Source organism: Xyrauchen texanus, chromosome 39 (assembly GCF_025860055.1).
Source record: "Xyrauchen texanus isolate HMW12.3.18 chromosome 39, RBS_HiC_50CHRs, whole genome shotgun sequence".
NCBI lineage: Eukaryota > Metazoa > Chordata > Actinopteri > Cypriniformes > Catostomidae > Xyrauchen > Xyrauchen texanus.
In genome coordinates this window covers 8,011,493-8,035,598 of record NC_068314.1, presented here as the reverse complement: position 1 = coordinate 8,035,598, position 24,106 = coordinate 8,011,493, and the positions used below count along the sequence as shown (strand labels likewise).

The following is a 24,106-nucleotide window of genomic DNA, read 5'->3' as shown; positions in this document are numbered from 1 at the left end:
TGACTGTGGGGGCTATTTTAGTACAGTGAACTCATTGTCATGTTCAAGAAACCAATTTGAAATGATTCGAGCTTTGTGACATGGTGCATTATCCTGCTGGAAGTAGCCATCAGAGGATGGGTACATGGTGGCCATAAAGGGATGGACATGGTCAGAAACAATGCTCAGGTAGGCCGTGGCATTTAAACGATGGGCCTAAAGTGTGCCAAGAAAACATCCCCCACACCATTACACCACCACCAGCAGCCTGCACAGTGGTAACAAGGCATGATGGATCCATGTTCTCATTCTGTTTACGCCAAATTCTGACTCTACCATCTGAATGTTTCAACAGAAATCGAGACTCATCAGACCAGGCAACATTTTTCCAGTCTTCAACTGTCCAATTTTGGTGAGCTCTTGCAAATTGTAGCCTCTTTTTCCTATTTGTAGTGGAGATGAGTGGTACCCGGTGGGGTCTTCTGCTGTTGTAGCCCATCCGCCTCAAGGTTGTGCATTTTGTGGCTTCACAAATGCTTTGCTGCATACCTCGGTTGTAACGAGTGGTTATTTCAGGCAAAGTTGCTCTTCTATCAGCTTGAATCAGTCGGCCCATTCTCCTCTGACCTCTAGCATCAACAAGGCATTTTTGCCCACAGGACTGCCGCATACTGGATGTTTTTCCTTTTCACACCATTCTTTGTAAACCCTAGAAATGGTTGTGCGTGAAAATCCCAGTAACTGAGCAGATTGTGAAATACTCAGACCGGCCCGTCTGGCACCAACAACCATGCCACGCTCAAAATTGCTTAAATCACCTTTCTTTCCCATTCTGACATTCAGTTTGGAGTTCAGGAGATTGTCTTGACCAGGACCACACCCCTAAATGCATTGAAGCAACTGCCATGTGATTGGCTGATTAGATAATTGCATTAATGAGAAATTGAACAGGTGTTCCTATTAATCCTTTAGGTGAGTGTATATGCGTGTATATATATATATATATATATATGTGTGTGTGTATATATATATATATATATATATATATATATATATATATATCAGTAATTATTTAAATTGTTATGCATTATTTATATTTAATTCTTTATTTGTGGGACTTTCTTAGTATATATTGATATGTGATTAATTCGATTAATTATTTGCCATGTAATTAATAAAAAAAATGAATTGCTTGAAAGCCCTACTAATTAGTCATTTAGCAGATGCTTTCTTCCAAATTTGGATTCATATGTATTTTTTAAGTTAAAATGGTGATAGTTCGTTATTTGGTAAAAGTGTTTTAAGTGATAAAATGAATTAAGCTGGAAAGATTCTGTAAATCACAATACCTCTCTTATATGGATGTTCTCCTTCTCTTTCTGGTCTAATATGACCTCTAGATGGCCGAGCTGAGCTTCAGCCTCAGCAATACGTCTGGCTCGCTCATGTTCTTCCTCATCCAATGCTCTCCCTGAAGCTGGGGGCAGCCCTTTACTTTGTAGCATCTCCAACAGCTTCTTAATGGACTCGTCTCTGGCTCCCAGTGTCTGCTTCTGTGTCTCGATCCTCAGCTCCATTTCCTCTAGAGTCTTCCTTAGGAGAAAGAGCTCCTTGGCCTGCCGGTCGTGTTCAGCTTGGAGCCTGCGGAAGTTCTCTTCGGTCAGCTCGATGGTGGTGAAGTGCTCGCCACCGCTTGACCGCGAGCCACTCTCCTGCTGGAGGAGATGGTTTAGGTCACGTTGTGTCCGCAACTCATCCTGCAGGGCCTGAATGTTCAACTGGAGGTGCTGCAAAGGGGAACGAAAGCAGACGTGAAATGATAGGCTTTAGGAACTCATTGGTGCAATATCAAAGTGTCCTCAACCAGACCCATTCAGAACATGTTTTTTTGAGATTGGGAAATCAGGTTAGAAGATCTGGAAAAAGCTCATGTAGACCCCACTGTGATCTTCTGATGTATAAACATATAATATCTTGTCTTAACCAGGTGCGACGTGACAAATTTCCAGCGCCAAATAATGTTACTGTGCGAAACATTTATGATACTTTCATGTTGCTATTTTGCCAATTTTGGAGCTTGAGTCTGTCTCCAATAACTTTCATTGTATGGAAAAGTTACCCAGGACATTCTGCATAAACTTCTCACTTTAAGAAGAAAAAAAGTCATATGTGTTTGGAACGACATGAATGTGTATGAATAATGGCAGAAATTTCATCTTTAACTACTCTTTAAAAAATTGTCTGTGGGCTTAATTTGGAATCGCATATCTTACTCATATTATTTCAGCCGTATCTTTAAATGTGCATGAAGATGTATCTGATACAGATTTACGATATATCGCTCGTTGTATTGTCTCTTCGTACCTGGTTGAAAAATGGTGTTACAACTGAATTGGTTCATTTTTTAAAAATGGAGGAAAAGTAATTTGATTGGCACTGATGTGTAATTAAATTAATTGTTAAATTATGCGTTAAGTGAGTTAACATACTGACTAATTAGACAAGATCATGATGTGAGAAAACCAAAATGGACATAGCATAACAAAGTTGCCCAATTAAGAAAAAAATAGTTGCTTTAAACAAATCCAAATGAACACAATACAGTTGGAAACCACAGTGAAGTGTATTCTAGGAGAGGATACAGTCAGGAAAGGATAAGGTTGCACCACATCTATTTCTCTTGAGGAAACACTAACAGAGAATGACAGTGCTAGAAATAGTCACAAGATACAGTGCTTTTGACAGAATTAGAGAGTATATGGGCCGATATACACTAAGTGAAACTGGATCTTATATCCCACACCCGTCACTCGAAATTTAGATCACTACACTTCCGTGTGCTATCACAAACAGAACACAGAATTCCAGCTGAAGGACTGAATCAGTTGAATATCACAAGCATGCTATTGCTCAAGATTAAAAATCAGGAAAAAACAGTTATTTAAGGGTAGGCTACTACTCTCTTAACTTATCTTGAAGGAACATAGAGTACAATAGGCGAGGGAATAGGTTACACATTGAGTTTGTCCTTAAATAATGACCTGATCCATTCAAATATAATTTTTTATATTGCAATTTAGATCTCAGATCAGTAGCTAGTAGGGATGCACTGATAGATTTTTGACTGATAAGCAATAATTATTTTTATAAACTATGGAGCCCCCTATAAGAGAGGCAGGGAATTATTTTCTGAAATAGTTTTGCATTCCTCCACAATAGTTTGCTTTCCCTCATAAAGTTTTGCATTAAAGCTCACAATAGTTTGCATTTCCTCACAATAAGTTTTGCTTTCCCTCACAATAAGTTCTGCGATCTCTTAGTTATCTTTTCCTCACAGTAAGTTTTGCATTCCCTCACAGTAGTTTGTGTCCCCTCACAATCGTTTGCGTTACCTCCCATTCAATTTTGCGCTCCCCTTCATTATGTTTTTCATTCCCTCACAATTGGTTTTGTGTTCCCTCACATTAATTTAGCATTCAAGGTTTGTGTTCCCTCAAAATTTGTTTTGCGTTCCCTCACATTAACTTTTGCGTTCCCTATCAATAAAATGTTTTGTTCCCACACATTAAGTTGTGCGTTCCCTCACAATTAGTTTTGCATTCCCTCACATGAAGTTTTGCGTTCCCTCACAATAAGTTTTGCATTCCCTAACAATTGTTTTTGCGTTCCTTCACAATAAGTTTTGTGTTCCCTCACAATATGTTTTGTGTTCCCTCGCGATAGGTTTGCGTTCTCTAACAAAATTTGTTATTATAAATTCAAAACGATACAAAATAGTTTGCATACTTAACAATTAGTTGATCATTCCCTTTCAATAGTATGTGTTCCCTCACAATTAATTTTCTATTCATTTGAAATAGGATGCATTCTCTCACATCAAGTCGTTGCAGTTTCAATCTCTCCCCCTTCACACAACTCATTGACGTGGCGCTGACGGCACAGAGAGATGCCATTTTTATAGTTTGTTTATGATTCACTTCCTTATGATTTGACTTTAATGAGGATGCATTAAAGATATAATGCCAGGTTGTTTTCTTTTTAGATGCTCTGACATGCATGTTTTGCTTAAGTGGAATGCCAGATAAGGCTCTGCTTTATTTCACGATGACAGTGCTACTGAATTACCTTATTTTGCATTTTTCCATTATAATTCCGTTTTATTTTGTGATCTACATCATCTGAAGCTGTTTGGAATGTTTAGAGTGCATCTGGACATGCATTTTCTTCCTCTCCGTCAGACGTGAGCTGCTGTGCTCCTCTCTCACGTCATCATTAGTTTCATATGATCTCATTTTACGTTAAATGAGATGAAACTACTATTTGACACCTAAACTTTTTGTTGAAAATCTTTTATCGTCAACGTTGTCGATGACGTTGACTAATCGTTTCAGTCCTAATGTAGAGTAGAAAAGATTGATAACTGTTTAGTTACTATTTAACATGAGGCCTGGCATATAAAAGGTATAGAAAAGATTATATAGTAAAATAGTCTCCGATATTATCTACCTCTAAAATCTGTACTAATCAGACAAATCCCAATAATTAAAAAAAAGGCTGTTATTAGTATATACAGTATATGCAATATATACAGTTGAAGTCAGAAGTTTACATGTGATTTCACGATTCCTGACATTTAATCGTAGAAAACATTCCTTTTTTTAGGTCAGTTAGGAGCACTACTTTATTTTTAGAATGTGAAATGTCAGAATAATAGTAGCGAGAATGATTTATTTCAGCTTTTATTTCTTTTATCAAATTCCCAGTGGGTCATAAGTTTACCTACACTTTGTTAGTATTTGGTAGCATTGCCTGTTTAACTTGTGTCAAACATTTTAGGTAGCCTTCCACAAGCTTCTTACGGTAAGTTGCTGGAATTTTGGACCATTCCTCCAGCCAGAACTGGTCAGGTTTGTAGGCCTCCTTGCTCGCACATGTTTTTTCAGTTCTGCCCACAAATTTTCTATCGGACTGAGGTTCGGGCTTTGTGATGGCCACTCCAATACCTTGACTTTGTTGTCCTTAAGCCATTTTGCCACAACTTTGGTGGTATGCTTGGGGTTGATGTCTTGAGATGTTGCTTTAATTCATCCACAAAATTGTCCTTTCCCATGATGCCGTCTATTTTGTGAAGTGCACCAGTCCCTCCTGCAGCAAAGCACAGCCACAACATGATGTTCCCACCCCCATACCACCCATACGGTTGGGATGTTGTTCTTCGGCTTGCAAGCCACATCCTTTTTCCTCCAGACATAACGATGGTCATTTTGGCCAAACAGTTCAATATTTGTTTCATCAGATCGGAGGATATTTCTCCAAAAAGTAAGACATTTGTCTCCATGTGCACTTGCAAACTGTAGTCTGGCTTTTTTATGGCAGTTTTGGAGCAGTGGCTTCTTCTTTGCCGAGCAGCCTTTAAGGTTATTTTGATATAGGACTCATTTTACTGTGGATAGAGATACTTGTCTACCTGTTTCCTCCAGCATCATCACAAGGTCCTTTGCTGTTGTTCTGGGATTGATTTGCCCTTTTTGCACCAAACTACGTTCATCTCTACGTGACAGAATGCATCTCCTTCCTGAGCGGTATGATCGCTGCATGGTCCCATGGTGTTTATACTTGAATCCTACTGTTTGTACAGATGAGCGTAGTACCTTCAGGTGTTTGGAAATTGCTCCCATGGATGAACCAGACTTGTGGAGGTCCACAAATTCTTTTTCTGCGGCCTTGGATGATTTCTTTTGATTTTCCCATGATGTCAAGCAAAGAGGCACTGAGTTTGAAGGTAGGCCTTAAAATACATCCACAGGTATGCCTCCAATTGACTCCAATTAGCCTTTCAGAAGCTAATTGTCTAAAGTATTGACATGATTTTCTGGAATTTTCCAAGCTGCTAAACGGCACAGTTAACATGTAAAAGTGTATGCAAACTTCAGACCCACTTGAATTGTGATATAGTTAATTAAAATAGAAACAATCTGTCTGTAAAATAGAAACAATCTGTCTGTAAACAACTTCTGAATGCACAAAGTAGATGTCCTAAATGACTAATATTAAATCTGTGGAGTGGTTCAAAAATAGTTTTAATGACTTCAACTTAAGTGTATGTACACTTCTGACTTCAACTGTACGTACTGTGCACCCCTAATAACTCGGAACAACACACAAAGTTAGTGGACAATCTGGATCAGTGTAAAGATCAGAGACACACTTCACATTGGTCGTGCGATACCATGTTCTACACACGCTTGCGGTGGCGAACATGACAACAAACCTTTGTTCTCCTGTCGTCCAACAGGTGCTGCATGATTGTGGGGTGCAACAAAACAGAGACAATGAAACGCAAGAGAGTGAGTGCAGAGCGACATCATAACACAAAACAGCAGAAAGAGATGGACCGAGCAATGACAGAGGGCATAAATCAATACTATAATTCAATTTCAAACAATAATGATCCATTTTACACACATAATACTATAAACCATGGATCAGAAAGGATAATTGTACAACAATGAAGTACTCTGAAAAAATAAATTCTTCTTTTCTAATGAAAATATCTTAACATCCTTAAGATGTTTAGATGTTCCATTATTATGCTTTTTTGGTAGGACTATAAGTGTGTTTACATGCACATTATTAAACTGTGCTTAATAATCTGAAAATGTATAAGGTATTGTAAAAGCCTTAAATTATTTTCCTTTTACAGGTAAGATCATTAATGGATCATTAAATGGTTTGATAAAAAAATTATTAGCACAAGTAGATTTTTACCTACCCCGATTTCAGGTTGCATGTAAACACCTTCACCGGCCAGACTTATCTCACAGTAAAATCAGAAAGAGTAGGTTGACTTTTCTTTAGCTAAAATTGGTCTGTATTTACCGAAATGTCCCCAGTTACAAAAGCGGAAGGTGTTGTTTTGTGTATGGACACGTGTGAGCTCCATTTTCCAGGTGAAATGTCCACTAAAGCGAGTTGTGAAGCAAGTTGTTTTTAACTGTACAGGATGTAATATAGTGAAGAAAAAATATTTGCATATTTTATAAAGTCTACCCCCAATCCCAAAACTAACCATCAGTGGAGTCAAAATGTAATGATAGAGGTAAAAATGCAACTGAATCACGATCATCACAGATTATGCAAACTTCCTGGTTTCAACACGGGATCCGAACCTGAGTCTCCCATGCTGCTGATGCAACACAATTACGGTCATGCCACAATGGGAGGTAAACAAGCTTGAGCTGATGCAAAAAATGTTTGAATTGAGATGGCACTTGTCAGTGATTCGGCATAATGTGGCCGACCCTGGGGAACTGGAACTCTCAACATGCCAACTTCCAGTGTGATCATGTTGTACCGCTTCCTACCGGCTTATACAGTGTGGGCAAGATGTGTTCATGACTGTTTACATTTTGACCAGCCAACCCATCTGTTGAACACAACCTCAAAATTCATCTTGGTTGTACAATCCTAACACCAACCAGGACAGCCATAAACCTGGTAGTGTTGTTTGATGACCAACTAAACTGTCTTCCAGGTGCAGTATGCACTTTACAACGTCAGGAAAATCCGACATTTCCTGTCTGAATATGCTACGCTGCTCCTGGTCCAAGCTCTTGTCATATCAAGACTTGTTTACTGCAATGCTCTGCTGGCCGGCCTCCCCAGTAGCACAATTTAGCCACTACAGTTGGTTCCGAATGCCACTCACATCTTGATCTCATTACACTGTCTACCTGTAGCTGCCTGCATCAAATTCCAGTATTTAACCCTCTGGAATTCTGAGGGTGTTTTGGGCCTTGGAGAAGTTTTGGCATGCCTTGACATTTGTGCTTTTTTCAGTTGCTTAAAAACACATTAATGGCTAAAGTCTGATTACACTGTATTCAGCACAAACTGGGATACAATAATATGTGAGCAACATGTATGTACAGGTTTGTATTTTTGAGAAAATAACGTTTATGCTAACATTTTAAGTAACTGAAATAAGGCCATATAACACATACTAAACATATGTCCACAGATCTTTTGAGAACTGGATCTTGTAGCCTAGATTTTGTGCTACAAAATGATGCGAAAACCATCCTGATCACTCATTCATACAAAAAAATATAGTAATTTAACCTTTGTAAGACACTTTTACCTCTCCGGGAACCAGCACCTTATCGTGGTGGAGAGCCAGCACCTTAAGCCGCGGTGGAAAGCTGCGGCCTCAAGGTTTTAGGTGCCGCAAGGGGTGGTAACCCTCGAACACCGTGGTGGACACTGGTGGTCAGGGAAGCCGTCCGACTGAAGAAAGAGGCCTTCCGGGATTTGTTGTCCCGGAGGTCTCCGGAGGCAGTTGCAAGGTACCGACAGGCCCGAAGGGCTGCGGCCTCGGCCATGAGGGAGGCAAAGCAGTGGGTGTGGGAAAAGTTCGGAGAAGCCATGGAGAAGGACTTTCGGTCCGCACCAAAGTGCTTCTGGAAAACCGTCCGCCACCTTAGGAGGGGAAGCGGGAACCATTCAAGCTGTATACAGCAAAGATGGGACGCTGTTGACCTCAACCGAGGAGGTTATTGGGCGGTGGAAGGAACACTTTGAAGAACTCCTAAATCCCAACACGCCCTCTGGGACAGTGCTTAAGGAGTGGCAGAACGGGGTGGTGGTTCCCCTCTTCAAAAAGGGGGATCAGAGAGTGTGTGCCAACTACAGGGGTATCACACTTCTCAGCCTCCCTGGTAAAGTTTACTCCAAGGTGCTGGAGAGGAGGGTTCGGCCGATTGTCGAACCTCGGATTGAAGAGGAACAATGCGGTTTTCGTCCTGGCCGTGGAACGACGGACCAGATCTTTACTCTCGCAAGGATCCTTGAGGGGCCTGGGAGTATGCCCATCCGGTCTACATGTGTTTTGTGGATCTGGAGAAGACGTATGACCGGGTCCCCCGGAGAGACTGTGGGAGGTGCTGCGGGAGTACGGGGTGGGGGATCCTTCTTAGGGCGATCCAATCCCTGTACGTCCAAAGCGAGACCTGTGTTCGGGTCCTCGGCACAAAGTCGAGTTCATTCCATGTGGGGTTGGTCTCCGCCAAGGCTGCGCTTTGTCACCAATCCTGTTTGTGATATTCATGGACAGGATATCGAGGCGTAGTCGGGTGGGGAAGGTGTGCTGGTTCGGTGGGCTGGGGATCTCATCGCTGCTTTTTGCAGATGATGTTGTCTTCATGTCATCATCGGTCCGTGACCTTCAGCTCTCACTGGATCAGCTTGGCAGTCGAGTGTGAAGCAGCTGGGATGAGGATTAGCACCTCTAAATCTGAGGCCATGGTTCTCAGCAGGAAACCGATGGAGTGCGTACTCCAGGTAGGGAATGAGGTTTTGCCCCAAGTGAAGGAGTTCAAGTACCTGGGGGTCTTGTTCACGAGTGAGGGGACAATGGAGCGGAGGTTGGCCGGAGAATCGGGGCAGCGGGGCAGTATTGCACTCGCTCTATCGCACCGTTATCACTGAAAAGAGAGCTGAGCCGAAGGCAAAGCTCTCGATTTACTGGTCAATTTTGTTCCTACCCTCACCTATGGTCATGAAGGTTGGGTCATGACCGAAAGAACTAGGTCGCGAGTACAAGCGGCCGAAATGGGCTTCCTCAGAAGGGTGGCGGGCTTCTCCCTTAGATATAGGGTGAGGAGCTCAGTCATCCGTGAGGAGCTCGGAGTAGAGCCGCTGCTCCTTTGCGTTGAAAAGAGTCAGTTGAGGTGGTTTGGGCATCTGGTAAGGATGCCCCCTGGCCACCTCCCTAGGGAGGTGTTTCAGGCACGTCCAGCTGGGAGGAGGCCTCGGGGAAGACCCAGGACTAGGTGGAGAGATTACATCTCCACACTGGCCTGGGAACGCCTCGGGGTCCCCCAGTCAGAGTTGGTTAATGTGGCTCGGGATAGGGAAGTTTGGGGCCCCCTGCTGGAGCAGCTGCCCCCGTGACCCGACTTCCGATAAGCGGTTGAAGATGGATGGATGGATGGATGGAAGACACTTTTAGTGTTATTAAGGTCATATGCAAGGAGGGGTGAACTATCTTGAATATGGATTGTAATTCACACCTGAGAAGACAAAAGACCCCTCCCCTGGGCCTATCACTGAGGAATGTGACAGAAAGAGAACAAATGTGAGAAGACTTAATGATCAAAATCAAGTTTTAAGTTAAAAGAAGCAATCTGACTATACATTTTCTTTACATAAAGACTTTACTTAGTTTTATACCTACACTACCGTATATAAAAGTTTTAGAAGAAGTCTCTTCTGCTCATCAAGAATGTATTTATTTTATCCAAAATAATGTAAAAACATTGAGTGAACTCTTTTTACAATTTAAAAGAACCGTTTTCATCAAAGCTGAATTTTCAGCATCATTACTGCACTCTTCAGTGTCAAATGATCCTTCAGAAATCATTATAAGATGGCGATTTTCTAATATGGGCATATTTAAAGTGCATTTTACTCATTTACACCTGAACACATATTTGCAAGCACTGTTGATAATAATGAGGCAGCATAAACACTAGATAAAATATATTCTAAACATTCATATAATTTGATATCATACAATTTAAATACCTACTTTAGCCGAAACAGCATTTAAATGTAACTAAAACTTGCTTTCAAATTTCAATACTCTGAATCCTGGCTGGCAAGTCTGGAAACAGTCCCACTAGTAAAACATGTACATGTTTATATAAAATAGCATGTCAACTAATGAAAACTAAATGACTTACTCGTCCGAAATTGTATCCTCGGCTGGATCAAGTCTCTCTTCAAAATACAAACGTTCATCGGAGTCCCGCTCTTCTTCTGAGGAAAATGTTAACGCTTCGTCACTATCCAGGAGCTATCTCACTTGTGTATCGTGCTGTCATTTAAACGTGCAGATAAGTGAAAGTACTATATGTTTTCAAGGCACAGTCGGGGGCGTTTACCATTTGATTTGATCCTCTCATCACATTAGCGTATGAATGGCGCACTCTGCTGGTGGGTGTGATCACATTAGAGATAATTAGATGAACCAGTAAAAAATGTACATCGCTTTGTTTCATACAGATTACATTGCAGGAGAATATTTGTTTTAAATTTGAATTCTTTTATTTAAAAGTAGACATTTTAAGCTTTCTTTAGACATATGTTTCATGTTTGTGTGATAAGTATTCGCGGAGTTTCAGTAATTTTTTTGACGTGTTTCAGAAATATGCTTGTGGAGACAGAGACAAAGGTTTTGTTGTTATTGTGAGTGCACACAGATACAAGTAGACCCTTTATAGTCTCTACTGATATCTTACACTTATCTGTATGCCCAAAAATAACGGAGTATTTTAAGTTGTTTCCGCTGTAATGACGAAAATATCCAACAGGACACGCCGGCGCGTCCGTCGACTCTAGAGGGTTAACTTAGGCATTTAGGACAGCTGATGGAACAGCATGCTCTTCCTTCAACTCCTGCTCCAAGTCTATGTCCCCTCTCACTCCCTGCGATGAAAGAATGAGCGACACTTGGAGGCACCATTGCAACGAGGCACAAAGTCAATCATTCACATTCTCTGTTCCTCAGTGGTGGAATGCATGTCCAACCCGCGCACGATCTATATATATATGTGTGTGTGTGTGTGTGTGTGTGTGTGTGTGTGTCTTCAGCTGTTTTTTGAATGTTGAGAAGGTCTCAACAGATCGTGCATGGGTTATATATATATATATATATATATATATATAAATTCTTCATATGATACTTCATATGCCACTACCTGAACATTGGATTTAAGATGGACACCACCGAACCTTACCGAAATGTCCTGCCGGTTGAACTGCAATATACCTCATTGATCTCTGCCTTTGTCTGTTGATGGACTACACTCTTGAAATGGAATACACAGGCTACAAATTTAATTGCCAACAAAAGCCTTCATCAGCCAACTAACAAGGACAATGCATCTATGTGAAATTCTGCAGTTAAACCAGGATGGACTTCAAAGACATTAGCCATGAATTTACAGTTAAAAAAAACACTAGACCTTAACACTTCTTTAGTTTACTAATCTTAAACCATGACCTGCAATGCACATAAATAACTAATATTGGCATTATATTACAATAAGTTAAGTAAACAAAGTAACTAAAAGATGTCTTCAGCTTAATGCATTTAACTTAGTGCAGCTAGCATTTTTATAAAACTCACATATAAAATTAACTTCTACTTAGAATAGCGTAATAGCTTATTTTAACTTTAATACTCAGGCACAAAAATAAATCACAAATCCACTGAGTTGTGTATGGATGAATAGAAATCTTACATACACTTACAAATGGTGTAAACAGCTTGACTTGAATAGTCTAACAAAAAATTTATTCTATAAAAACAAATTAAAAATGTCGTAATTCTACTTAAGTGGCGTAAACAGTTACACTTGAACAGGCCCAGGTTCAACAATAATGAAACAGTTATTAATAGTTCTGTTGTCAATATCAAAATGCCATTGTGGCATACTGACAACCAGTAAAAACCATGAAAGCATCACACACGCAGAGATACATTCAAAAATAAGAAAAAATATCTTCATAACTTGCTCTAAAACTGCTCCAGTGAGAAATCATTAATATCTATGGCCTGTTTACTGTCTTTGAGCTTTGCTGTAACACAAATCACAATCACTTTTAAGCAAATTCATGAAGATGCGGTGTCATTATTGAAGGTAAAACAGTTTTTATTATTAGTGGTATTGTGACCAACATTAATCTGATTTAAATTGGGATGAGTGACTGATGATGAGATATTGAGAGCACCTGAAGAGTGCACGTCTTTGACACAGAGCGCTCATGTTAAAGAGAGTAAAGACAAAAGCGCTCATGGTTGCTCAAACAGTCTCTATCACTCAACACAATGTCTGACTGTCACAAGTCATGTCATGTATTTGCATGTTTATTTGTTGTTTAATTCATTTTTAAACCTGTTAGCAGCCTCTATGTCCTATTCCTGTTCACTGTGCAACGAGTCCCAATAACTACCGTAACGACTATAGAAAATGGGCAATTTATTATTCATACACATGTAATTTTTACAAGTTTTTACAAATAAACCCGCATATTCATCTCAATTACATCATGTCTGAAAGTTTAAATTCGTGAATGCTTAGAAATGGCAACAACTCACCCTCCATAGGCCATTCTGTCATGCTTCAAGGGCTGAGAAAGCAATCTTTCATTAGAGGAACAGTGTATGTGTGATTGCCTGCCTGCTGCAAAAAAGACTGGCCCTAAATCTAGGCACGAACGGCCGATCACGGATTTAAGACGAATATCGGCCGATTCTGATAGGGACATCTCTATTTACAATCATATTTAATCAAACTACACAATGATCACTCTAAAAATATAATATAAAATTGACATGACTTGACTAAATTCTATACTACCCCAGCTGTGATTTGAACTACTGTTGGCTTTTGTATAACAAATTGCTTATGTTCCTCACTTTGTATAACTGTGTCTGCTGAATGAATAAATATATATGTAAATTACTTTAAAAGCAGGGAAGAATATGATTTTTTCAAATCTCATGTAAACGCAGGCTCTTTACATTGTCGGTTTTCTTGAAAATGCTGATTTGAATATGAGAAGAACACTTCTCGAAAAGAGTAGAGGTCATGGCTTCCTAATAATCCCCATCCATTAACTGGCTCTATAACTACTCTCACCTCTCCACCAATAGCTGGTGTGTGCTGAGCGTACTGGCGCACTATGGCTGCCGTCGCATCATCCAGGTGGATGCTGCACACTGCTGGTGTTTGAGGAGAGTCCACTGTTCGCGGTGTAAAGTGCTTTGAGTGTATTGTCAGAAAAGCGCTATATAAATATTAAGTTCATTCATTCATTTTTATAGTTATCAGTCACATTACTGTGCATGTAAAGACGCTCAAATATAGTTTCATGCAATAAAAGTTTATTCAGCCCATTATTTGCTAAATATCTGTCAGTTACACTAGTTAAAGGCAGCACAATGTGTCCATATATTGCTAAGAAATGTGTCTGATCGGTCTCATCCTACTACATACACATCTCATAAATGGTCACAAAGACCAAAGGAAGCCATAAAATCAAATGGAAGCGTGAAAACACCTGGAAAGAGTACAGATACTAAACGGAGGACAAATAGGCCCTTTTCACGTGACGTCATGCAACTTCCGTTCTGACTCAAAGCAGTGTATGTTTACTTCCGCCAGCATAGTGGAACGCTATGGAGTTTACCCAGTCCCTTCGACACCTGCCAAAAATACATCTAGATGATGTACAGCGACTTGCAGACAAATTTTCACTTACAACACGTTCCAAACTTGACAAAGGATACAAATTCTTCATTGAGCAGTACCTGTTTGCGTATGAAGGTAAGCATTTTGTATTGTCCCGCCAAATTACGTTAGCGGAGGAGTTAGGATAACGATAGTTGTTAGCTTTCTCTCCTGCAGTGAAAGTCCATATTCTTAATTAATTTACTGTAATACAGACCTGTAAACTCTTGTTGCAATCATGTTTATTACTGATGTTAGCTACAGATTGTGTATTGTTAGATAAAAGTCAGTCACGCATTCATTGTTAATGTTGTGCCCTTTCACCAAAACATTGCATTGGAATAGTTTCAAATGTAGTTGTCGATGAGGTGACAGTGAGAGGGCGTTGTCACAGGTCCATGAGGAAAAATGAGGAGGCTCATCACCTTCAGCTTTTTCTGATTTTCATGTTCTGCTGCGGTTGCAGACACTTTGCAGTAACGTTATCCCACAAAGTTCCATTGTGGTTCAGTGTGTTTCTCAGCCTGATGTCAATGAGTGTGTTGCACCAAAATCTAGATGACAACCTTACATTTAAAAAACAGAAGAGGGTTGTTTGAGGACTGAGAAATATGCTGTGTGATGTTAAAATAAAGTAGGTGTTCAAAGTTCATGGACTTACTTTAAAACCTTAAGTTTGTTCAATTACTCAAATGAAATGTAAAATTGTTGTGCAGGAAAGACTTATTTTCATGTTCCTATTATCAGGTTACATTTCATGCTAAAGAGGTTCCTGTGGTACTGAAATGCATGTCATGTACCTGCTCTGCTGGGAAAGCACTGTGCAACCACATTGTGGCATTATTGTTTCAAAGTGCTCACTACTGTACCATGGGCTTCAAGACAGTGCCATTTTCACGTTTATTAAAATATACATCTCACTTTTTTGTCAGGTCCTCTTCCAGATCCTCACATCCTTGCCAGTGTTGAGAAACTGCAAGACAAACGCCCACAACCAGGCATTTGCAAATTGCTCCACGGGCTTGAGGCCCTTAATTTTGTGGACTCTAAATTTGGCCCGGTGCCATTTGGGTATTTGCTCTCTTACCAGTGCCCTCCTGAGATAAGTAGACATTATTAAACACCCTGGTGCCCATGGATTTCCTCAGTTGCCCATTGAAGGTCACAATTTTAAATTTCACATACAATTTGAGCCTAACTAAAAGCAACAATGCCACTTAGAGAGCCTTAAAGTGTCAAGGGAGATCTCTGCTGCTATTGAGGCAGAAACACGACTGCAGTCAGAATGCCAGCTGTGGACCCAGGTACGCAAACCCCAACTTACAGCCAGCAGATTTGGAGATATGTCATGTCCGTGGACAGTCAACTGCAAAATCCTTAGCTGCTCGCATTCTGAGAGGAACTCCTCAGACAGCAGCTATGAAAAGAGGGCTGGACCTGGAGCCTGACATACTAAGGCAATATTCTGATTTCTGTGATGTCCTCATCCACCCTGATGCACCTCACCTTGCAGCCAGCCCTGATGCCAAAGTTTTCAACCCCAGAGAAACACCACCATTTGGGTTGGCAGAGGTTAAGTGTTGTGATGTTGAAGATGTTGCTCAAGTTAAACACCTGATCACAGTTCGAGGCCAGGCCTGCCTTAAGGAAAGCCACAAATATTACTATCAGGTTCAAGGCCAGCTGGCCATAAGCGGACTTCAGTGGTGTGATTTTATAACAGATACCCACACTGACTTCACAGTTGAAAGAATATTTAGGGATGAGGAGATCATCAACTCAATGCGACAGAAGCTGGATTATTTTTATCACAACATCTACATGGATGTATTATTACATTAAGGCAGAATTTTCAAATGTAAATATTTCTATGAACATCTGATGCATGTAATTCCTGTTGTAAATACTTTTTCAATTTACAACTTAAGTCAGTGTTGCATTGTATGTAAATATCCTTTGTCTTATCGAGCAGTGGTCGCTCTTCAACCAGTTTTCAACCTTGTTTGTAGCTTTGAGCTGCTATGAAAGTTTTGTATTAGTTTCCTTCATCTCACATAAATGCTATTACCAAATATGTAAATAATAAAAATGGCAAGTTTTAAAGATATTCTCTTTCTTTTATTGGTTAAGATGTAAATTCATTTTACTCTGGATAAACTTTTTACAGAACGCTTCACAACATTGTTCATTAATAACCATGAAAATATAGTAACCCCTATGTTCATACAAAGCATAGAAAATGTAGCAAATTTAAAAATATATTACAAAGCACATGTATTTACAGTATATCTACACAGTGTCAAACACCTAAAAGTAGAAGAATTAATTAAGAATTAATCTCACCCAAGAAAGGAAGCACTTCAGACGGGTTTGTCCCCTTTGATATCAAGAGGTCCCTGATAGTTTGAGAGTAGGCAACAGATGGCCCACAACTGATTGACTGAACCTACCATAGAAAGAGGAACAAGCCCATCCCAAATGTGGTACTCCTTCACCCTGCGTATGATCATTAACGTCATCAAAATAATCTAAATATAAGAACCAATAACGCTAAATACGTAAATATTATTATTAATTTAATTTTACCTTTCGTATTGTCGATGATCACCTTCTGTGTTTTCCTGAAGTAACTTTAACCAGCGCGCATAAGTTAAAACGGAAGTGCGTTTACACTGCTTTGCGGAAAAGCGGAAGTTATCTGATGTCATTGTGAAAAGGGCCTATACCCTGTACTATGGCACGTAGTGTAGTTAATTAACAGTATATGTATCATGAAATTGTAATGGCTTGTTTTGCCCAGCAGAGGGCAGTGCTGTTTCTGAGACAAATGGTACAAATGTGAGCAGCCTGTCTTAGTTCTACATCAATTGCCACTTTCTTCTGTAAGAAATGCCGTTTTGGCCTGGTACACTTCTGCCATTATACATTCTTTCCACATAGATCCACGCACACACATGCCATAAACACATCAGTTACTTGTTTTTTTTTTTTTTTTTTGCCTTAAAGTAAAAGAGAATTTGGAAGAATTTTGTCATAAAATAGAATAAATATTGATTTGAGCAACATAAAATGTCCTATTTCTTTTCTCTTTTAAAATTTTTTTTTTTTACTTTATGGAGAAATATGTCCCAGCCATATTATTGACAGATTTTGTGAGATACTAATATGGTGTTAATAAAATCTTATGTTTAAAACTATGGCTATATAGAAATATGGAAACATTGAATTGAAATGTCTTTCACAATGTCTTTGAGTGAATTAAACAAAGACTGTTATGTTTATTTCACATAGGGGATGACAAATATGGCTAATTGGCCTTTTATGAGTCAGTGCTGATAGGTCGCTCTGTCTGCATTCACTACCTCTTAAAGAATCTAATGCAGCTGTAGGGAGTCGCCTGCCTTTACTGCAGGCACATTAGCAAATTAATTCAGACTGCTTCACACACACACACACACACGCACACACACACACACAAACACATTCACACATGACTGCAAACATACTGTACACAAATTCAAACACATCAAAAGAACACCAAAACAGAGGAGACTAGAGTAAAATAAACCTAAGCAAATTAAAATAGTCTATTTCAGTTGCTCTATCCCCTGTCCTAAACACAGATTGTTTTTCATTTGGTCAGGAAGTTCATTAAGGGCACAGGACATTTGTCTGTCTGTCTCCTTCCCAATTCCTCATCATCTCCACCTTCTCTTTCCGTTTTGAATCAATAATCTGTCTTGGTTGGCAACAACTTTGAGGAAACGGTCCAATCATTCCATTTGCATAATTACAACAGTTCGCACAACCCCCGGGTTGCAAAATGTTGCCCAGAATTAACTCCTTCCTTACATCCAGATCTTTAGTAGCCTGAAGAATTATTTGGATACTGAAGCCACATTTAAAAATACACCAATGTCCTCACATTAGCTTACAAAATATAAAAGTGGCATTTATTATAAAAAAAGACAGCACAAGCACACTTTTCAAGTGAAACATTTCACAAAAAAAGACAAAAACAAGGTGATAAACTGTTTAAAATGAAGAATGTGTAAAGTATCTGAACACTTTCTGGTTGTTAAACGTTAGTGGAACATGTCTTTAGTTAATGTGCTGAACTTCACCTGTATGAACATGAGGGGGATGATTTTAAATATCAACTAAAAACCAACTTGACAACATTTGGTTAAAAGCTATGTCAAAATGCTCAGAAAATTGAAGTTATTTCTTTGAAAATGTCAAGCATTATTTGTGTTTGCAGTCACTTGATTTGATATTGTGTCATTTAATGCAATGTCAGTCAAATATACTGAAGTGTGGCTGAAGGGGCTAACTACTTTTCGGCATCACTGTATATTAACATGTTGATACTTTTTGAGCACATACCTGAACTTAAATGGTTGTATTTACTGGACCCTTTGGAGTATGGACACAGTTGTAGTTTATTTTGAAAGAAGACACTTTCTTTCAGGCTTTATTTCCCAAGTTTTCAGAATTCAGAATTAATATATGTTGTTATTTTTTTAAGTTAGAGAAGCTGAAGTTTATAGTAATGGAAATATTTTGTGCTGAACATGTTTTTATAATCTAAAAAAACTATAAAAAAAAAGTGCCAAGACAACCCAGAACTACAACGTTCTCAAAGCCACAAGTCTAAAGAAGTTATGTTTCAAATTTGACGATGATCTAACAAAAAATGAGGTTCTTTTCTCTGTAAAATCAATGGAAGCGTACAGAGAAAAATGAAGGCTCCGACTTTCAAGACGACACAAAATCTGACTGCACTACTTGGCTATTATGAATAAAACTACACCACATTTTTAAAAATTGACTTTGGAGACAGGATCATTTTGTTTCCGAGACTCTAATATATAAGAAAATATACAGTTACCCGTCTGTCGCTCACTTCGACGTTGTGTCGAAGAAGCGACACTAGGGGTCTCTCTTGAGCGCCGAATACATCTCTGATCTATGAAAAAAGGCCAATGAGAAGTAGGCAGACAGTATTTGCATACCCCGCCCCCGGACATACGGGTATAAAAGCGGGGAAATACGTCAAGTTCATTCAGAAATTTTCTTCGGAGCCAATGGTCATCATGCAGTCAGCTGCGAGTCACGCACCTGTTCCTGTTCCTCTGACGCTTTGCCTGCAGTTGGATCTACGGAGCACTTCAGTGGCTTTTCTCCTTCTCTTCACAGCAGTGCAGTTTGCCCCTGGGCGCTTCAACAGCGCAAAAAATTAAGAGTTTATTTAAAAGAGTGATTTTCTCTGTAAAAGAGTATTTTCCTCTAAAAGAGCTTTACACAGTGGCGTTGAACGTCCTTTTCAGGACGCGTCTTTTTAAAGATGCCTTTCCGCCCCTGTGTAGTTCCTGGATGCAGTAGAGTGCTCTCCGCTTCAGATGGCCACAGGCGTTGTCTCGTGTGTCTGGGCTAAGATCACACCGAGGCAGCGTTTGTGGATGGGTCATGTTCTCACTGCGAGAGCATGACCATGACAACGTTGCGGTCGGACCATGACAACATTCAAACCCTGGACAGACCTCTGCTTTCTGCGGGCAGGAGTACCCTTGCAGCAGGTGTCCCGATGCGTCCTGGTCACGACTGAGGCCTCCAGATTGGGTTGGGGTGCCGTGTCAAACGGGCACGCAGCCACGGGCCATTGGAAAGGGGCCCCGCTGCGCTTGCACATCAATTGCCTAGAGTTGCTGTCTGTTTTCCCGTTAGTTCAAGACAAACATGCCCTAGTCAGGTCAGACAGCACCATCGCGGCAGCGTACATAAATCAACTCAAGTCGCTGCGCACCAATCACATCCCCGGCATCCTCAACACCGGTGGAGAGTGGAGGCTTCACCCCCAGTCGGTCTAGCTGATTTGGGAATGATTCAGCTAGGCCCAGGTAGACCTGTTTCCCTCTCGAGAGACCTCCCACTGCACGCTCTGGTATGCCCGAACAGAGGCTCCCCTCGGGGCAGACACACTGGCACACAGCTGGCCCTCAGGGCTGCGCAAGTACGCATTTCCCCCAGTGAGCCTTCTTGCACAGGTGCTGTGCAAGGTCAGGGAGGACTAGGAGCAAGTCACCCTAGTGGCTCCCTACTGGCCCGCCTGGTTCTCGGACCTCGCGACAGCCCCTCCCTGGTGATTTCCCCTGAGGAAATACCTTCTTTAGTGCCTGCGGGTTTGAGCACACTCAACAAGGAGTGTCGCGTCCTTATGGGCACTGGCCAGAGGCACCTCCCTGGCAGACATATGTAGAGCAGCGAGTTGGGCAACACCTAATACCTTTGCGAGGTTTTACAATCTCAGGGTTGAGTCAGTATCATCCCGTGTTTTCTCAGGTCCGAGCCGGTAGAACTCGGTACACGCTGATGGACTGACCGGGTGGATCGCTTGCACCTAGCGCCCTTTCCCTCGGCCGAGGTAAAACTGTGCACTTTCTCTCCCAGGAGATCCCGTTCATTCGGATCCCTGGATGAATTCAGCGGAGGAATTCGCTGACCCAATCCACTGCGGGTACTCAAATCTACCCTGTACTGGAATAGGTGCTCCACAGGCCGGGACTCCTGTGTGGACTCCTCCTGTGTGTATTTTCCGCGGTACGGTCCCCTTACGAGTGGACCCACGTCTCCCTTAGGCAGTTCCAGCAGCCCTCCGGTCGCCGTGTTGTAGCAACTCCCCCTTCATTGAGGCTGGATCTACCACCACGCCATTTTCCCACATGCGACTTGAGTGGAACATGAGATATTTCGCCACTTTTACCTCCCCCTTTCTGGGCAGGTGTGGTCTTTCCCCCCTGAAAGAATAGGAAACTGTTTAGGACCCCCTTCCCACGATGCGTGTAAGGGCCCCAGCCGTTTAGGCTCTATGCAAAAACATAGAGAGAAAAGAGGCCCGGCGAGGCTCGGCCCGTTCCCAAGTTGGCAAGTGTCGCCTTGTTCCCCTGTTTAGGGTAACCAGAAGGATTCCGAAGACTTTTATGGGGCATTGGGGAAGTGTAGGTGCAGTCTGACACAGCTGGCCGCCTTTGCACTTGAAATACCTGCCTGCTCCTGTGTCAGCAGTACACGTACACGGCTCAGCGCATGGCGTGATTTAAATTGGACCCCTAGTGTCGCTTCTTCGACACAACGTCGAAGTGAGCGGCAGACGGGGAACGCCTAGGTTATGTATGTAACCTCCGTTCCCTGATAGAGGGAGCAAGACATGGTGTCCTCCCGGCCACGTCGATGAGCCAAGCCACTGTGGTGGCCAGACCATTTCCGGCTCCTCAGAAAAATCCTGAACTCGACATATTTCCACGCTTTTATACCCATATGTCCATCCCGTATGGGGCGGGGTATGCAAATACTGTCTGTCTACTTCTCATTGGCCTTTTTTCATAGATCAGAGGCATATGCGGCGCTCAAGAGAGACCCCTAGTGTCGCTTCTTCGACACAACGTCTCGTTCCCTCCATCAGGGAACGGAGGTTACATACGTAACCTAGACGTTTTACAACATGAATGCTGCTCATATTGCATAGTTTGTTGAAGAACGATGACGAAGGTTAATTCTGTCAGGCAAGATCTCGTAAACAATGGAGAATATATCAATATTTCTCAGATTTATCACTTTTATGGACAAAAATTGCTATTGGATGATTTTCAATGAACGCTTGTCATGGACAATTGACCCAAGTGTGGTGAACTGGATTTATCTGGTGATCGCGATTTCATAACAAAGGTATGATGTCCCATTTTGATATTGCATGTTTTAATTTGTACTCCTGGCACAAATATCTAAATTGCTGTTTCTGGAGCATTGCTATCGTGAAACAGAGATGGGATATCAATGTTGAACCCTTAGACCTTTGAAAAGAAATTTGTTAACATTAATTACATTTATAGACGGTAAATTACATATTAAATGTAAGCAGAGTGACGTCACCACCGCGTGCAGGGGAATTGCGTATCAACAGGTTAAGGCATGGGTGGATGCCTTTAAAATGTATTCCACAACAGATTAAAGAATGCATGCTTTAAAATTTAATTTTGAAAAATATTTTGATAGACAACTTAATACTTCTTCATAATTTTTTCCCCTCTTGCCTTTTGAGTCATCGCCTACAATTATTTACCTATTAAACTGTCAAATTAAAAGTTAACAATTTAGTAATATAAATATTTCTTTTTCCATTTAACTGTATATTACCAGCAGTTTAAAATGTGACCAGTGTTAATCTATGTTAACGAAGGGTTTTTTGATTCCATCAACATTAATGAAGACGAGACAAACAAGACACATCGTGACAATCAAACAATTTTAATTCCAAAAATACTGTTGACGAAAAAATTATAATTATAATGAAAGATATTAACAATACATTAACAACTTGAATTAAACATATTATTCTTCAAAATATTTGATAATTTGTTTTAATAATTACATGTTTATACATTTTTCAGACTGTTTTGAAAAAGGTAGGTTACATTTTGAGAAATGTTATTGTATTTTTGCACATTATAATCAAATAAAATGCCATTTTAGTCAAAAATAAATATATTCCATTTTAGTTATAGTAAAATTTACTAAAATACTGTATATATGACCAGACTATATTTAAAAGGCATTTTCTATAAATAAATAAATAAATAATTTGTAAATATGACCACTGATTATGCAATAATGGAATAGTTACCCATATTTTGCATTAAAAATACATAACGTAATTACATGTATGTCTCTCTGTTGCTCCCAACCATGCATTTAAGAGCATGAGGTCTGATACATTCAGAAGTGTTTAGAAGCAAATCCTGTGTGTGTGTGTGTGTGTGTGTGTGTGTGTGTGTGATGAGCTCTCGGATGCACTGAAGCATGGACAGGCATGTGTTCCATGCGGCAGCGAGTGATAAGGGAGAGGTGTCATCACTCTGAAAAAAGCTGGCAGTGGGAATATTCCCAATGCAGCCAGCATCACTTCCTCCCTCTCTCTCATTACCCATTACCCCCCTTCACGATCACAAATTTTTCTGCATCATACATCCAAGAGAAGCAATTTTTCAGTCAATTTGTCTTTTTTGAAGGACACGTCTTTACATGTATTCTTCAGCATTTCATATTTTTGTGTTTAAAAGGATAGTCTATAAAAATTCTGTCATTATTTACTCACTGTAATGTGCTCCAAAACCGTATGGCTTTCTTTCTTCCGTTAAACACCAAGGAATTGTAAAAGGTAAAGGATGGGTTAGGAGGAGGCAGGAACTGGCTGAACAGTCAATGTAAGTTTTAATGTCATAAATTAACTTAAATCAACTTAATCACAATCACATGGACACAAAATTATTTCATGATGATTATTTCATCATCATGACACAAAAAACAATGAGTTTGGTTATTTTATTTCGAAAAGACGTGTGAATATTTAAAAAATCATTAAATAAAAAAATTGTTTGGAGAAACTTAAGGGTGGGTAATAAATGACAGAATTTACAACACATCTAAGAGAACAAAAATCCACTCTAAAGACCAAAAGTATCAAAAAGTACTATATTAATACCATACTGTAACTTTTTGGACAAGGTACCATGGTAATGCCATGGTAATGCCATGGTAATGCCATGCTTTTTTTTTTGTAACATATACCATGGTAGTACACTGTCAGAAAAAAATTGTGCAGTCAGGGCACTTTTGTGATCACAGACAGTTTGTGTGCTTATCCTGGATGTCTCAACCGTGTGAAGTACGTGAGATTACGTCTGTATCATGGCAACGCGAATATGTCACACGAGAGACCACTTTACTCCACCCTCTTGTGAACCTTACACGAAGTGTTGGATTTTAGTTCAAAA

General features: G+C 40.3%; 1 protein-coding gene across 4 annotated transcripts in view; it reads right to left on the bottom strand.

Moving 5' to 3' along the window:
• The window catches only part of LOC127632964 (ERC protein 2-like), a 127,493-nt gene that overhangs the window by 56,660 nt on the left and 46,727 nt on the right, over nt 1–24,106 (bottom strand). For 2 of the 4 annotated variants that reach the window (XM_052111811.1, XM_052111814.1), the window contains exons 3-4: nt 6,251–6,277; nt 1,329–1,766 (exon numbers count right to left, since the gene is read on the bottom strand). In XM_052111811.1, the coding sequence (XP_051967771.1) occupies nt 1,329–1,766; nt 6,251–6,277 (465 nt within the window). The remainder of the gene's footprint in view (nt 1–1,328; nt 1,767–6,250; nt 6,278–24,106) is intronic. The other 2 variants (XM_052111812.1, XM_052111813.1) reach the window with 1 other exon arrangement.